This window comes from Centroberyx affinis, unplaced genomic scaffold (assembly GCF_046629955.1).
Source record: "Centroberyx affinis isolate AG114_WGS23_722 - 3 ecotype Tasmania unplaced genomic scaffold, CSIRO-AGI_Caff_v1 ptg003626l_1, whole genome shotgun sequence".
Taxonomy (NCBI): domain Eukaryota; kingdom Metazoa; phylum Chordata; class Actinopteri; order Beryciformes; family Berycidae; genus Centroberyx; species Centroberyx affinis.
The window spans coordinates 62,501-80,031 of record NW_027281538.1 but is presented as its reverse complement, the minus strand read 5'-3'; the positions used below and the strand labels follow the sequence as shown (position 1 = coordinate 80,031).

At 45.5% G+C, this 17,531-nt stretch overlaps 3 protein-coding genes across 3 annotated transcripts in view; all 3 read right to left on the bottom strand.

Annotated features, from left to right (window-relative positions):
- Positions 1–621: 621 nt before the first annotated feature.
- nat14 (N-acetyltransferase 14 (GCN5-related, putative)) lies at positions 622–2,976 on the bottom strand. Its single transcript, XM_071540385.1, has 4 exons — positions 2,827–2,976; positions 2,140–2,305; positions 1,532–1,837; positions 622–1,395 (listed from the first exon to the last, which is right to left on the bottom strand). The coding sequence occupies exons 2-4, from the start codon at positions 2,218–2,220 to the stop codon at positions 955–957; spliced, it is 828 nt and encodes a 275-aa protein (XP_071396486.1). The 5' UTR covers positions 2,221–2,305; positions 2,827–2,976; the 3' UTR covers positions 622–954.
- On the bottom strand, positions 2,223–11,849 carry znf628 (zinc finger protein 628). Its single transcript, XM_071540360.1, has 10 exons — positions 11,720–11,849; positions 10,682–11,276; positions 10,028–10,100; positions 9,002–9,946; positions 8,602–8,772; positions 8,059–8,392; positions 7,226–7,380; positions 5,771–6,013; positions 3,921–5,619; positions 2,223–2,260 (listed from the first exon to the last, which is right to left on the bottom strand). Exons 2-10 carry the CDS (start codon positions 11,068–11,070, stop codon positions 2,223–2,225), a joined length of 4,047 nt encoding a protein of 1,348 aa, XP_071396461.1. The 5' UTR covers positions 11,071–11,276; positions 11,720–11,849.
- A 357-nt stretch (positions 11,850–12,206) lies between these two features.
- The window catches only part of il11a (interleukin 11a), a 6,581-nt gene continuing 1,256 nt past the window's right edge, over positions 12,207–17,531 (bottom strand). Inside the window, exons 2-5 of the mRNA XM_071540364.1 lie at positions 17,452–17,531; positions 14,406–14,501; positions 14,037–14,198; positions 12,207–13,859 (exon numbers count right to left, since the gene is read on the bottom strand). The exon at positions 17,452–17,531 is cut by the window's right edge and continues 78 nt beyond it. Coding sequence (XP_071396465.1) covers positions 13,677–13,859; positions 14,037–14,198; positions 14,406–14,501; positions 17,452–17,531 — 521 coding nt within the window. The 3' untranslated portion in view covers positions 12,207–13,676. The remainder of the gene's footprint in view (positions 13,860–14,036; positions 14,199–14,405; positions 14,502–17,451) is intronic.

Sequence of the window (17,531 nt, the reverse complement as noted above, 5' to 3'; positions counted from 1 at the left end):
CATATTCAGGTTAGCCACAGACGAGTGACACTGCATATTTCCATTTAGTCACATAAACTGCCATTTACCTGCAAACCACACAATTACTTGAGTTAGAATATATGCAGACTAATTCTACATATATTTGATGTACTGTGCTGAAATGTACGATACAATCACTGCTGTAAACACTGTCTTATGTTCAGGTAGGTTTAAGTAAATTTGCTTTCTTATTAACTATTAGTAATTAATGATTTAGTTAATTACTAATATTTATCACCATTAAAAACCTTGATGAATACAGAATCAAAAACTCAGGGAGGGAGGGAGTGGAAATGTGCAGACTCATAGACAGAGATGCATACTGTAAGTGAAAGTGAGCAGCAGTAAACAGACTGCAGAAAGATAAAAGCAGATGAATTCTGCAGATTCACATAAACCACATTTTCTTCGTATACAGTAACTGTACACCCTCCTACACATCTGTATGGTTGCTCACACACACACATATCACTTGCAGTGCTGAAATCTTTGTGAAAAGAACGACACAAACCCATTAATTTTAGAAACATACATTTTACATAAAATATTTTACTTCATTACAAACAACAATTTTGAGAGAACAGCATGTCTGACTCTTCTTGATGACATTCTTCAATTATTAATGATCAACTTACCCTTGTTTTATTGGAATTAGACAAGGTTTTCTGCTTTAAATAAACGTCATGATAAAAATATACTTAAAAAAAAACCTAAGAATCATAACAATAATACATAGAGTAAATAAATATTGGCATAAATAACACAAATGATCAAATAAATTATTAACTTAAACAAATATCATGTCAACATGTTGCTGCTATGACACTATTACCTTCAGTAGAGATACACAATTTGTTCCCCTGTTATCTCTCCTTTACCTTTAGTCACCCCCCCTCCCCCATTTCACTCCTGGATGAGTCCATCTGCCCTCCATTACAGGTCTTTGTAAAACACCTTGGTGAGGGGGAAGCCCAGAAAGCCTCTCTCTGGAGTCTCCAGCTTCTCCTCCTCATCCTCTCCATCAGTCCCCTCGCCCAGCAGCCGGTAGCCCAGCTTCCTGAAGAAGACCTCCCCCACCTTGGAGGGGTAGGGGACGTGGGCGTAGACTCTGTGCGCCCCGGCCTCCCCCTCTCTGTGCTCCAGACTCTGGACCAGAAGCCGGCCCAGGCCCTCCCTGCGGTACCAGCAGCCTACGACCACCCTGCAGATCCTCCTGATGCCCTCTCGCTTCTCGCTCTCCCGGCACACGCAGCCCACGATCTCCCCGTCGCAGTCCGCCAGCCAAACCTGCCCCGCCGCCTGCTCCCTCTCCGGGTCGATCTTCTCTGTCGGCATCTCCTTCTCCTTGTCCTTGGGTCTGATTCTGCGCCTTGGCTGAATAAAAGAAAAATGATATTACTGCTACGTTAAGAAGTCACCAGAATTTGTTTTCAGAAACTTGAAAACAATTCTGAGATGGAATGAAAACTACCCAAAGGACTAACTAACTTCAACAAACCAGCAGGCTAACCTTCTTTATCACCGGTGTCTTGCCACTGATCTTGCAGTATGGATTCGGCAGTGTCTCTTCCTGCGTCCCCCTATAGCTGCTGCCCACATAGTCCCAGTAGGGCCGACTGGTACCCAGGACCCCCGTGGCCCGCGGCATGGTGATCTTGAGAAAGACAATCAGCAGGAAGACAGGAATAGCGAGGGCCAGGATGAAGGAGTGAACGAGGCAGCGGAGGATTGAGGAGAGAATGGCCAGGATGAAGAGGCAGAGCGGACGAGTGAGGACATGGAGGATGAGACGGTTCTCTGTCCCCTCGCAGCCCTCCTAGAGAGAGAGAGAGAGAGAGAGAGAGATTGATATTAGTTGAAAAACTATTCTGGTACAACTTCACCAACTAAGAAGGTGCATGGAATGAACAGGAAACACTGGGAATGAGGAAATTCCAGCACAATCCCTGATGCACGCCCCACCTGCTGAAATGCATTGGTTTTACTAATAAATCTGTTCTCAGTACCACTAAGTGTTTCTGGAATTTCGTCTTTCCTAGATATTGATATTAGTTAAATTATGGCAAGAAAACCAGTACTACTACCAAAGCGTACATCATCTGTGTGTGCTGTACAAACCTTGATGAGGGCTTTGACTATCTCTATGTCGTCCTCCCTCATCCTCCTCATCACCACCTGATCCAGCTCCAGCTTCACCATGTCTAGGCTTTATACTCATACAGCAGGGCTGCTGCACCACCTTCTCTACACAAACACCGACATTCACACACTGGGCACAGGAACCCTAGAAAAAGACATTACATACCGTTACGATGAATGGGTTGTTGGGATGGTTGATACAAAATCATGCGGATTATGGACACTGGTGTAAACTGACAGACAGGATGGTGCAATTTTATATAATATACCGTTAAAATAGATCAGTGCATTTGTAAAGCTGATGAAAACTGTCCGCTTAGGCAATGTGGGTGCTCTGCACACTATGGGCTTAACCTACAATGAGCCAACAGTAAAAATGTACCAGCACACCCACGCTGGCTCCAAAACAATAAAGACAGATGGGGGATCATACAGAGGATTTGCAGCGTGCATGTTATCACCATTACAATACACTTCTACAGCAATGTTTGCATTGTTCCAGCCTTCAACTGCACTTTTGATGATAGTCATCATCAGAGGTACAGTAAGAGAGCGAAGGACCTTCTTCAAATCCTTATATGGTTATTATGAAGTGCTGCGGTGAAAACTGCGCCCTGACGCCGAGATAAAGCCCCTGCTCCGGCTCAAACCCCCCGGTCCGCTTACCTTCTGCAGCACCGCAATCAAGTAATGTTGAGGGCAGGGGAATAGTAACAATTTCTCGCAGTTTCTTGGGCAGTCCGGGCTGCTTTTGCACGTTTGATTGAATGGCTATATTCGCTTGCGTGGAGGTGGAATTCAGAACACAAACTTACTCGCTTGGTCTTCGCTTACGCATGTCAGATGTGGCAATCTACGCCATTTACGTACGTAGAATCAGCACTGCGTAAAGGCTACGTGAATGCAAGTGCAACGTAAGAAGAACCGTTCCCTGTAGTGACCCCCTTAGTATGTTTCTAGGTTTTGCAGGAGGAAACAAAAACACAAACTCCAAGGAGTAAAGAAAGCAAGAAAAAATAACTGATACAAGGTATCAACAGCTTTATTAATAATTACTATTTACTAATATCATTTGTGATGAAAGTGGGCCATATACAACATTTATTCACAAAACGTATTTACTTAATAAACAAACTGCCAATGACAGTATCATTGAAACTAATATATTAAGGAATTTTCCAAGGTCCATAAACAGCCTATTTGAATGTGTAACATTTCTAGTTTGTGGCACCATGGCATTACAACACTACTCGTCTAACTGCATGTCCTCTCAGTTCCAAGGAGACCTCAAACTGATGAAAGTGCTGACACACTTCATACACTGAGCACACAAATACTTTTACACACACACACACACACTCTCTCTCTCTCTCTCTCTCTCTCCCTCTCCAACACCCACACTGATTTCAATCAGTTTGAGAACTGCATTTCTTGAGAGTTAGGTATAGGTCCATTTCTTATTGTGTCTTCAGTTGAGGCAGTCTGTCCTTCGGTATTGGCTGTAGAGTTGTGTTTCTTTTCAGACCTCTCGTTTGCCTCTGCTGTTACACCCCTGTCTTTCACCTCACTCCTCTCTGAGATCTCTCCATCCCCTCGTCTTTCCATCCCCCCTTCTCCTAAGCTACTGGTGCTGACCTCAATAATGACAATTCCCTCTCCTCCTTCCAACTGAAAGATGCCTTCCATGGCTCCCCCGCCCTCGCTAACCCTTCCAGTTGCAGCATTGCAACCTGCCCCTTCTCCCATTGTTTCTCCCTCACCCTCAATCAAGGCTATCATCTGCATACCCTCCCCACTTTCCTGCTCCATCTTGGCCTCACCCCCCAGCTCAAACACCACCTCCTGCCCATCGAGAGGCACCAAACCTTGGGTAGGAGTGCAGGAAAGTTCCAGGCTGTTGTCTTGCCCTTGGCTGTAGCTAGCATTGGACGGGCCTCTGTCCTGTGCCTCGGTGTGGAAGTGAAGGACGAAGGATTCTCCCTGCCCACCCTCCTCTTCTGTCTGCCTCTCTCCTTCCTTTTCTCCTCCCCACTCATGCAGAAGTGATACCACCCCTCCCTTATCTCCCCCCTTTTCTCCCTCACTCCGTCCATCTGTCTTGAACTGCAGCACAAATGATTTCCCCTCTCCACCCATTCCTCCGCCCCCTGCCTCCCCTGATGCGTCCCCTTCAAACTGTAACACGTACGACTCCCCTCCCTCTTCCATATTCATGCCTTCCTTCCTCCCTCCTTCATTATCAAAACATAACACAAACTGTTTCCCTGCCATACTCTCCCCTGTCCTCACTTCTGCCAGAGTGGTATGGGGTTTCCCCTCCAGAGCAGCAGGGACAGAAGTGGAAACTGATGCTGGGGTGATTGTAGTGGCCTGTGTAACCATGGTAACTGTTGATGGGGGTCCTGAGGTATACGTTGTGGGGGTTAAAGTAGTGGAGGATGAAAGAGTTGGCACAGTAGTGCAAGATGTTGACAGGGTACAGTGGGACGCTGTGGATACAGATGATGATGATGTGGTAGTCTTAGCAGCAGTAATATTTGGTGTGACACTCGTCACATTACAGTTTGTCACTGACGCAGCTCCGGCTCCAGTCTGGTTGACAGGGGCTGCTGTAGGTTTCTGAAGAGCAGCTTTAGGTTTGCGTCCCCGTCTTCCCCTTGCTGTCCGTGTGCTTTTCCCCAGTATGGGCTTGGTCAGTAGGGAGTTGGCTGAGAGCGTTTGTGTTGGCGTGGCAACAGGAGTGTTTGCATTGTTGTGGTTGTTGGTGATAATGATCCTGGTCTGCTGTTGTTGCTGGGATACGGTTGGAAAGTGGGGGATCTGGGTCTGGGCAGGGTTTAGAACAGGCTGGAGTCCTGGGATAGTCTGAAGCAACGGGAGAGTCTGAGGCTCCGGGGCCGGCGGGGGGTTGTTTGTCGTAGGGACAAGAATCAAGCTTGGCTGGCTGCCGTTGGTGGAGGGGCACTGCAGAAGAAGGAAGTTCTGGGGCTGTGGGGGAGGTGGTGGTGGTGGAGGAGGCGGAGGGGTAGGCGTAGGGGCAGACAGCGGGATGAGCTGCAGGCCGCTGGCCGTCTGGATCATGAAGTAGTTCTGGGAGGTGTTGGGAGGAATATCTAGCGCTGGCTGGGACACAATCAGGCTGCCGTTGTTTCCTGAGGCCTCCAGGGTGATTGGGTTGAGCAGGGTTGTAGTGGTTGTTACTCCCCCGACACTGGCTTTCACAGCCACACCATCCTTACTCCCACCGCCGGGGCCCAGCAGAGTCGCCCCACTTCCGTGGGTTCGGATGTGCCTCTGCAGGTAGGAGTGCATGACGAACTCCTTAAAGCAGTAGGGGCACTTGAAGTCCTTGCGTGAGGAGTGTGTGCGAAGGTGGAGCTGGAGGTTGGAGGAGTGTGTAAAGCTTTTATTGCAGTGGGTGCACTGGAAGGGTCTCTCACCAGAATGAGTGCGTTCATGCTGTTCCAGAGAGCGGAGAGAGAAAAAAAGAAAGAGAGAGAGGGAGAGAAATGGAGAAAGGAGAGGTTGACACAAGATAAAACAGGTCTATTCAATTCAATGGGGTCAGAATGTAAATAGGTTCACAGTTGTCTCTCCAGGCTGTACTGACCTGCTTGAGGTTTGAGGTCTGGGAGAAGGACTTGGAGCAGATGGAGCAGACATGAGGCCGCAGTCCGGAGTGCATCTGACTGTGCCTACGCAGGCAGCTGGTGTTCTTGAAGGACTTGCCACACTCTTTACACACATACGGCCTCTCGCCTGTGTGCTGCCGCAAGTGGTACTGGTAATGGGAACTCCATTTGAAAGTCAGTGGGCAGTGAGGGCACTGGAATGCCCGTACGCCTGTGTGTACCTGGGTAAGATGTAAATTAAAAAAGAAATAATATAAAATTAATGTACAATTTGAGAGGATTACCATTCTGAGAGGAATGGGTCAATTGCACTTGATTCCCACTGGAGCCATCCATGCTAACAATGTAATATATCTACTCATGGTACAATAACGTGCTTTGGGGAAAAAAGTGTCCACCAAATGGCATATGAGGGGTTTGTTCCAAAAAAAAAAAAATCCATTAGCTGAAAAAATCCATTAGCTGAAGTTCATCATTCAATGTCTCAAAAATAGAGGACTGTAAAAGTGTTATCACCTTATTAACCACTGAAAGGATATTTGTGGTTATTTCCAACCTGGGCCTTAATTTTCTAGTTTTTGTCATTATTACAATTGATTGTGTTCAAATTTCTGTCACTGGAGGTAGTAAAGCTCTACAGTAAGATCCACAGCTTACTGTAGAGCTTTACTACCTCCAGTTTGCAGGGAGTGCTGCTCTCAAATAACAGCCACACCCAAAAAGCGAGTAAAACATCCTTTCAACACAATAACACTCACACTGCAATCATCCAATTTTCCGGACGGAAAATCGGATGTAGGTAGGTCCAATACCGCAATACACTTGCGTGTATTGCAGTATTTTAACTACATGTAGACCGATCAAGTACTCTGATGCTGTGATCAAGTCAAATCAACCTCCTAATGGTAATTACAAGTTCTGATATGACATGAATGCAGCAGAAGACTGAATGCGACAGAAGACTGGCAGCCAGCAAAGTAAAAAAGGAACTGTGTAAGCAACGCTAAAAAGCATCAAATGGACTAAACACTAAAATGTGTGATAGTTGTTAAATCACAGCTATTTAAATACATATGTAACTGTAGTGTGTGTTATTGTGTGTTTTATTCACTTGGGTTCGACTGTTGCAGATTGTGTTGGCCCTCTGGGTGTGTATTGGAGAGCAGCGCTTCCTGCGAACTAGAGGTATGTAAAGCTCTACAGTGAAGTGACAAAATTTTGAACACAATAAATCGTCATGATGGCAAAAGCTACGAAAATAAGGCCCAGGTTGAGTAGTTACCTACAAACCTCTAAAAAATGCAATTAGCTGTTTTAATTGTATGTTATCAAGGTTCACAAAGGTTCACTTTTTTCCCCCAAGTGGTGGACCTCTCATGTTGGAACCAAACTCTTTATATGTAGATTGCTTGCAACAGAAGAGTGAGCTTTACCCTCTGATGGATGGAGAGCAGTGAGGACCTCTTGAAGCTCTTTCCACACTCAGTGCACCGGTAGGGTCTTTCCCCAGTGTGATCCCTCATGTGGTACTTCAGCCCTGATGAGCCCTTGAAGGCTTTTCCACACTCTGAGCAGCGGTATGGCCTCTCTGTGCAAAATTTGTGAAAACAATAAATCATATTTCAATATCATACTAAAAAGCAAGGAATCTCTCTCTGTATGTGTGTCCTTTGCATATCTCGAGAACCGATCTATTTCACACTTGGCGGGTGTATTGCTGGGGACCCAAGGACGTGCAGTATTGAGTGTGAAGTTGTTTGGATAAGCGGTTCTCGAGAAAGCTGCAAGCAGCAACACCGGAGGCCAAGCAATTGGCCCGTTCCTAACAGGCATGTTTGAACGGGTACTGCACTAGTAGCAATAAAAGAAATAGGATTTTGTCTTCACCTCACACCCACTGCAACACTGTGATACTAATTATGATAGTTAAGAACTGACCTCTTGGGTATTAATGGTTATCAATGCATGTGTACTGACTGGAGAGTTTTCTGACAAGTCGTATGCATGGATAAGAATGAAAAACAGGGAAACAAAAAAAAACCAAATCACTTACTAGTTCCCTGGTAATCACAGACTTGTCATGTCAACCAATTAGATTTTTGATAATGCATGGCTAGCTGTGCATTGTGGGAATTATCAGCACAGTTTTTTTTTGGACCAGATTGCCTGGCTAAGACTACCCATTGTATAGTCATATTTAAATACAAATTTACAATTCATTTCAAAGTGCTGTTGTGTGCCTGGTCTGCTTTGGGAACGTCTTTACCTCCAGCGGGGGTGTTCTTGTTGGCTCCTGCCTTTTTGGGAGCCTTGGCTGGTTTGGCTGGCTGTTCCTCTTGCTCCTCACTGACAGCAATGATATCGACATGGATCTCCCTCTGGCCTTCCTGCTGCTTGTCAGCCTGGCTGGGGGAGGAGGGCAGGGGAAGAGACAGGGACAGGGAAGGGGGGCATACAATCTCAGCCTCGGCCTCAGCCAAGAGACGCTGCTCAGGGGTGTGAGAGTGCTGGTGGGTGAGGAGCGAGGAGAGGAGGGGGAAGGAGCGGTCGCACGCAGAGCAGCTGAACTGGGAACGGGACTGGGATGAGAGAGAGTGCATCTGGACAAACAAAAAGAGGAACACAAAGGGCAAAAAATATTTTAAAAATACTATAGAACCAACATCCAAACATTCCAGATATCTAATTTCCCCCCATGATATGGAATGTTTTAACAAAATGCCGTATTTTGCTCTTAGTGCAAGATACGGCTTATAGAGCTGTAATTTGTATAACAGTATTTTAGAGCAACTGTAACAGTCATTCTCACCAGTGAGACATGTCTGTTGAGGCCTCCGCTGGTCTTGAAGGTCTTGTTGCAGTAGCCACACTGCAGCCCTACCCCTGTGGTTCTGGCCTCCGGCTGAACGGTCTCGGAGCTCTGAGTCACCTCTGTGAAGCTCTGCAGCAGGTCAAACTGGGCCTGGGTGGTGCCCACATTCTGGACAAACAGGACAAACCAAAAGAAAAAAATATATATCAAAAAAGTTATATCATGAGATTTAGCTCCTGCAGTACTCTAGGATTATTTAGATTACATTATGTCATTTAGCAGAATTCAGCAGACTAGTTAAGATTAGATTGACTTCATTATCCACTTTCCTTGTAAATTTAAATGGAAGGTTTTTGTTTTCTCTCATTTTATTTTTCCCATTGATCCTATCACTTACGGCATTGCCTCCGTCTACTCCCTCCGTCAGTCCAAGGAGCACCTCAGCTGTGTGTCCGTTCTCAGCCACAGTGGTGGTCTCCACCACCTCCTCAAAGTCAGCCAGTAGGTGGCCCGCTCCCACCAGCCCCACCCCAACCTCCATCCCTGCCCCTGCCCCAGGCCCGGCCTCCCCACTGGCCCCATGTTCCCCTGGAGCCATGTGGATGGCCTGGTGCTCCTCCAGCTCGGTCCGTGTGCCAAAGGTCTGGTTGCAGCTGCCACAGCTGTACAGCAGCACACTGGCCCCAGTGTCTGTGCTCAGGTGAACCTCTGTCCCGATGGCCCTCGACGTACACACATCTGCCCCAGAGGGGGTGAGGGTGAGCTGGGGGAGCAGGCTCTGATTCTGGCCGGACGAGGTGGCGGACAGGAACACTTCCTCCATCCCTACCCCCACCCCGACCGTCCCCCCCTGGCTCACAAATCCCACCATGTCCGTCAACATGGATGATGTCACTTCCTCTGTCCCCACCACCACCTCCACTACCTCATTTTCCTTCCCCGTTTGCTCTCCTGTCTTCCCCTCCTTCCCTCCTGCACTGAGGTTGGAATGAGAGTTCTTGTGCAGCGCCAGGTTTGATGAATGCGTGAAGCGGCGTCCACACTCGCTGCAGACGTAGGGCCTCTCTCCTGTGTGTATCCTCATGTGCTGCCTCAGGTTGGTGGACTGAGTGAAAGACTTGTTACACACCGAGCAGGTGTAAGGTTTGAGACCAAGATGGACATTCTTGTGTCGCCGCAGACTGCTTGAGTTCTTGAAGGCCTTGGGGCAGCTGTCGCAGGGGTACGGGCACTCTCCGGTGTGCTGGCGCAGGTGATACTGGTAATGAGAACTCCATTTGAAGGTCAAAGGGCAGTAGGGGCACAGGAAGGTGCGCAGACCAGTGTGGACACTCTGATGGACCTGGGGGTAGACAAAGAGACAGAGATGGTGAAAAATCTCTTTAATATGAGGATTTTTTGCCTTGCTTACAAAATGACTCACCTGAAGCAGAGAGGAGCGTTTGAAGGCTTTGCCACAGTCCTGACATTTGTAAGGCTTCTCCCCTGAATGAGACCTGCAAAACACAACTAACAATCAAATAGGGGCGCACAACTGATTGTGTATAACCATATATCGCAATCTTAGTTTCCACAATTAGGAAATGTAGAATGTTGTCATGATGGCAATACTGAAGCTTTTCATTTTTAATAATTTAGAATGTCCACTGTAGTCAAAAATCGTCAAGATGGCGACATAAGATGGAAAAAGTGCAGTAAAATGTTTTTGTTCCTCAAATCATCTAGCCTAATAATCATTAGTTCTGTGATCACAATATGTAACTAAATACTCAGGATTCGCATTAATTAGCATTTTAGCTATAACTGTGCACAATCAAACACCTGCAGGCAAAGTCAGTCAACTGATTTATCCACTGATCTACCACATGGCTGAGGCAATACACTCCAGTTGCCTTATAAACTATGCATTACACAGTTCATGGAGCATACTGCCATCCATCCCTGCCCTTGTAGATCTAATAGTTTGAGTAAAGTGTTGTAATAGGGTTTGCAGGAGAGATAGGGATACTAAAGAGCTTATTTTGGATCGCTCAGATACAAGACTACAGTGCCCTCTGTCCATCCCTCCATGGAGTACCGTTGGTGGTAGAGCAGAGCAGAGGAGCCCTTGAAGGCCTTGGGACAGAGGTTGCAGCGGTAGGGCCTCTCGTTGTTGTGGCTGCGCTGGTGGTGGGTCAGCCTGGACGACCACCGGAAGCTCTTGCCACAGTCCAGACACTGGAAGGGATGGTCCGACTGCTCGTGCTGCTGGGCCGGGCCCGACACTGATGACGTCACCATCTCCAGAACCACCTCCTCTCCGCCCTCCACCACCTCCTTTTCTCCCTCCACCAGCTCTCTCCTCTCCCCGTCTTCCTCGCCATCCTCCCCGGAGCCCAGAAGGGACGGGAAAGGAGAGAGGGAGGTGGTGGACTGAGGGGGCAAGAGTTCTGTTTGGACCACTAGAGTGGCCACCGAGTTAGCCATGACCAGAGGAAGCCGGTGGTGTGTGTGTGTGTGTGTGCGGGGGGGGGGGGTGTCGTCAGGTGAGGGTATTCCTTGATAGCAGGCGTGGATCAGTTTTGGTGCAGTATCATCGTTTCTATCCCACTTTCATTCATTGTCTCTTCTGATTCTTTGACAAATTCTCTACTGGAAACCCCAGCTGTCTTTCCAAGTAGCTCAGAGCAATGCTGAAATAAAAGCAGAATGTAAAAAAAAAACAGTATTATAACTTGATAACTCCTGGAAAGACTGTCCCCTTTAAATTCCTCCCCTGCCTTCCTCCAGAGTCACTCCCTCCCTGCTGTCTGTCCAGCCAGTCTCCCCCTCCCTGCTGTCTTTCCCCTGGCCATCATTCTGTTTCTGTCTGTCCCCGCAGTGCGGTGCATACTACTAATACATATACAGAGGCTATAGCTAACTTACATATTAAGGTACTTTACAACTGTATCCTAATTTAACTCGTTAGCTTAGAAAGCCGACACACAACATACCCAGAAAATGACAGCTTTTACTATCAAAACAAAAACTGTTACTGGCCTGCAAATATAATCAAGCCTTCGTCAAATGCGGAATTGCTTCGTAAAATTGCTCGATAATGATGTGCATGAATACAAGTCGAGCCAATACTCACCGTGCAGCATTAACTCATCTTTATGCTATATTGTTGATATTATGAAAAGGAATTGGGTTCCGCAGTGCTAATCCACACAACCTTAACAATAAAACCCAGCACAAACTAACTAGCAGTTCTCCACCCGATGCCGCCTTCTAAGAACAGCTATAGCGATTGGCTGTTTCGGGTAATAAATGAACAACTACCATTGGCCGAGAGCTTCAACAGTCAAATTCTTCGTGTTGAACCTAATTTCTAATCTTCCAACTTGACAGAATGTACTTATCAATGACCTGTCTACTCTCAAATATCTTCAAAAAGGATATTCAACGTTTTATTCTCTTTAGATATTTATCTTTTCTATTCTCACTGTGGCGCACGGATTTCTGGGTAATGTAGTATTTGTATGCGTCTGCCCTACCTCTCGTCTTTGAAAGTCTGGGCCCTAGATTAGGTGGGCCATGGAGTGTTGTTGAAATTAAATTAAGATATACTCAATCCCATTGTGCACATTCTTTATTATTTATTTCACCAAGGCACATATTTCACATTGAGGCCAATCAGTGTGTGGAAGAGGCATCTTGATGGTACAACAATAATTTAAACATGATGATATAATAGTAAATAAGAATAAAAACAGTATAAAAGTACAAAAAGATAGGAGACTTGCTCCTCTGCAGCACAAAATAAATAGTTCCACCAAAGTAACTTAAATAAATAGTCAATACTGTAACAAATACTAGAATAGAATAATATTAAAAGGAACAAAAATGATAGTGATAGAATTGGTAAAGTATTCTACATTATATCGTAGAAAACAACATAATACACAATAGCATTGTATACAACAATTTACATTCTTGTACATTTATGTACACCTGTACAGAACTATAGTATCACAATACATAGTATTTTAAGGCTTGGGGTGTTTAAGTTAACAAAAAATCCTTTTCTACCCCAAGGCACAGGTTCAGAATCAGCCATCTCATTCATCCAAGAGGCTAATCCTAACAAGTTTGTGCAAAGAATCTAATCAGGTCCATCAGTGCTCAGCAACAGGGCACATTCATACAACTTTACCACAACGTTAGATATGCCTCCTCATGCAGAACGGGAGAAACAGGCACTGTCAATAGAAACTCAGCCTGTGGTACAAAAGAAACTATTCACGCTTTTCTGTTTGGATACCATCCTGACATGTACGGATAAATGCTATTTATTATGTAGGCGATCAATTGAAATGTTAATAGGTGATTGGAACATGGTTGGAAGAATCCATTAGCAACATCTTCTGAAACTTATTCTTAAAGATCATTGTAAGAGAGAGAGATAGAAAAAACCTTGGCTGTCCCAAATGTATGCTACATCTACTGGAAGAGTTATTGGCTGAAGAAATACATAACAACTAGAGTAAATTAAGTTAGTTTGAAACAAAATCAGTATCAGAGCTACAGATTCAGGAAGTGCTACTGTGTGTGCTTTTTTTTTTCATTTTTTTTTTCATTTGTTTTCTTGAGGATCAGTTGGAGACAAGAGAGAACGAGTACAAAGAAACAGGCAACTAAATTCACGTTGATAAAGAAATAAAGATAAGAGTGACACATTACAAACTTAAATAAATAACATTAAATAAATTACTGACAGTCAATAAATAAATAAATACATAAATAACATGGTCATGAGTAAGGCCTTTAGGAGATAGGTGGGGAATCATGACATGTTCATCATAGTTAAATTGGCAGTTTGCCTTAAGGTGAATCTTGACGGCCGTAACTGGCTGCAGTATAGTGCATCCTCATTGGCTCTGATGGAAAGACGCATTCCTCAACACACATTTCATTGGTTGAAGTTTGGGCTTCTTAGGGATGCTATTGACTACAGTGCACACTGACATGGTCCTGATTCCCCTTTGGCTGAGGTGGGACTCCATGCATCCTTACTGGCTCTGCAGCCGTAATATACTGTAGTTTACGGATCATGATTGTACTGCAGAAATCTTGGGCTTGAGGCTGATGAATGCTCGATATGCCCAATCACAGAAGAGTTTGAACTGCTGGAGGAGCTCGTGGGAGGACTGCAGGACGTCAAACTGATAGGGGAGCTGAGTGGGGAGTGAGGGGGACGCCGGAGTCACCCTTGGTGCTTCGACTCTCAGCATCTATGGGTGAAAAGACAGGCAGAAAGATAGTTTAGACCTACTGTAAACATATCACAGACTAAATCTGATGGTAATAGCAAGCTACTATGGAAAAAGGCACTTCATTCTGCTGCCAACACCCACAGAGAGCAAAATATGAAGACAACTGAGGATCAAGCAGAGTAACTCAGCTGTTACCTGACGGTGCAGTAGGGTGATGAGAGATTTCATTTCTCTGATCATCTCTCCCAGCTTAGGCAGTGCAGGGTGGTGGTGCTTCTTTGACACCTTGTTCAGCCACTCAAAGTGGTGCTCAAACAGCTTCAGGTCGGCATGCAGCTGAGAGAGTGTGGGCTTCAGCTGGAAGGGACACAGGAATACTTTAGAGAGCTGGAATGGGTGTGGCAAGATGTACATGGCATTTTGTAAAAACTGTGAGGATAGAAACAGAACACACACACACACATACACACACACACACGGACAACCTCACTCTCTCACTCTCTCTCTCTCTCTCTCACACACACACACACACATACATATACAAACAGAGTATCAGACGGTTACCTCAAGGTTGTTGAGGTCATTGGCTGCTCTGTTGCTCATTGCTGGCAGAGACCTGAACCTGTGGGGCTCCATGTCTGAGTCAAACGCATGCTCTTTCTGAAAGAGAAAACAAGACACAGAGCTGCTTGTCAGTAATTTGCATCCGCAAAGTTTGCGCATCCTGAGAGAAGTCACGGCAACATGAGGAAAGTATTAGTGTAGCACCTAGATTAGATTACTGTTTTCTGTGCTTAGAGACGGTAGCTTTCACTGAGAGGAGTGTGGTTGATTGGGTCAGTGTGAGTTCAGCCACATTCAGCCTCCCCAAACGTCAACAATAAGAGCAAATGACCTGAACCCACAGGATGTTTTCTACAAGGAGAGAGGAGAACAACATATGCAGTGACTAAGAAAGCTCAGAGTGGGACAGACAACACAGGGCTGTAGGGAAACTCCAGGGTCGCAGCTATAAAAAGATGGAATGACGCAGTGCCACTGCCCAGCTGTAGCTGTGCTGTAAACTGTGCGTCCAGACAGCAGATGCATCGCTCCCTGTGGCCACCAGAGGGGGATAAAGAACCTGACTGCAGATTTATGGAGTCCTACCGTACATAGGCTGCTGTACTCCGAGTACAATTTAGTATAAAGATGTGCGACTGATTCAGTAATGAATGTGAATAAATGCCGGTGACTGATGTGACATGCGTCAGTTCCAATCAGTTGAGGAACATAACAACATTATGGTGATGAGTGCCGAGAAAGGTTTTGTGTAAACAGGTTGTGTACACTACTTAATGCTTCCTCAACCTATTATGCAGTTTTTTCCTTGTTGTGCTGTTTGCTTCCAGTTGTTTGTGTTGATGATTTCAGTGTTGAATGTGCTGCATTGTCTCTCATGTCTCTCCATCAGCCTTTCATAAGAGCTCACTTATGTTTGTAGTCCAATGTTTTGTCTCCATTGCTTTTGTCCTCTTCCATCCCTCGCTTCCCTCCCCTCTTTGCTCTCTCCCTCTCTCCCTCCTTCTCTCTCTCTCTCTCTCTCTCTCTCTCTCTCTCCCTCCCTCTCTCTTTCGGACCAGGTGCACAGGCACAAGCAACATCACGTGCACATGTGCATGCACACACATACACTTGTGGCTTCTCATCCACTTCTCTCTCTGATCTCTTTATCTCCTGTGGTTTTTGCTCTGTCTTTCTCAGCCTTTAATTCTCCCTCTTATCCTCCTTTTCTTGCTCTCTCCATCGTAGATTATGACCTCACCCAACAGAACTCAGCATCCAACCCTTTTCTTCCTGAATGCAAATAGTTGAATGTGATAAATCTTTTTGATTTTTATCAGGTCACTTTGCTGTGGCGACCAAAAACCAAACACTAAACACCGCACCTACACAACCACAACTATTTACAGCACCCTCAATGCACACACACGCACCCGCACAAATGCACACACACAAATCATGCACACATATGCACATATTTACATGCATAGAGTATGCATGCAAACATATACATATGCACACACACACACACACACACATGCACACACAAACTTATACAGACCTATGTGTACACACACACACACACACAGGCAGACACACACACTTTACGCTCTCTAACACACGTCAGTTTTATTGCTTTCTTGCGGGGACTTTCCGTGGATTCTCATTCTATTTTTCTTTCCTATCCTTGACCCCTGTTCAGTGGAACTCCACACAAGAAGAAAAAAACAAAAAATAAACACTTCGTGTCACTGAACAACTAACACAGCATTTTTCAAAGGGGCTTATCAAAATTGCTGTCTAATGCCGTCCCCAACACCCTTTGATAATGCTGCTTCCTCACATCTGGCCCCCATATTAGACTACTGCTACACTGCTGTGTCCCACTGCAAGGGTACTGATGGCCTGTAACATTGTCCTAAACCAATGCACACACACATGCACTCACACACACACACACACACACACACACACACACACACACACACACACACATGCACACACACACACACACACACACACACACACCTACTAAACACTATCTACTGAACAAGACTAGAGAGAGTATGTGGCTATTTTTGATTTCATCCCCTGAACAAAAGAGTTTTAAGATTTGCATAATGCAAAAATAGAATCTGGATCAGTCATGTGTAACCAAAGATCCAGAGATATGATACCGCTTTCTTTTCACCTGTTAAAACACAGTGTGATATACGATCACCAGCTGGAGCCAAACCTTGGCCAAAGGTGTCAAATCTGATTTCCCTACCCACCTGACTGTCAACAACATAAGATTTCTGTCCAGAAATAAAAGTATGTGCAAGTGATTCACATTTCATGTAAAAAAAAAAAAAAGTCCCTCCAAACTTCCTTAGTCTAGCCACTGAGGGTAAACATGTTTGTATATCAACAGGCATATGATATACTTTGCTGTCATTCCACAGATGGCAGGCTTGGCAGCTCAGCCTTGGTTGTATAAAGGTACGGCCTTGGTGTGTAGCTTTGCCTTTTATTTCTCTATCCTATCCTCTATCATTAGACCATCACTGTAAATAGGTGGTTATTAAGTGATCTGCCAGCTTAATTACATAAAGACTAAATAGATAGGGTGTTTAGTGGGCCACCAATCAGGTGACCAGACCAGGAGGTTGCTGAGTCAGAACTGCCCCCCTTCTGTGTTCAATGTGGATTAAATGTGAGATCACTCAGTCAAATCTCCCCTGAGGCCTCTGCTGCCCTGATCTCAGCATGCAGCTGGACTCCAGCCAGTCCGTCATCAATGAAAGCAGCTTAACTCGGACTGAAGTTCTGAGCAAACCTTGTTCAAACAGTGTTTCTACAACACTGCTTGATGCAAGGTAGTGGTGTTTGAAGGGTGACGTTGCCTCAACTGAGAGGTCACATTAACACTAAAATCCAATTAGAGCAAGATCAATCAAGGTAGGTTCTGGTGCAATGACCAGCATCCTCTTCCGCCCTCACACTCCCAATTCAATTAACATAGGACCAGGGCCTCATTAGCCTATCCCCCAAACAATAGCTGAGATTGGTAATCATCATGACTTACCAGCAGATCTTGGGTCAGCTTCAGTAGATTTTTGGTCTGATTGGATAATCTATCCAGGTCGTGGAGCCGCCGCGGAGGGA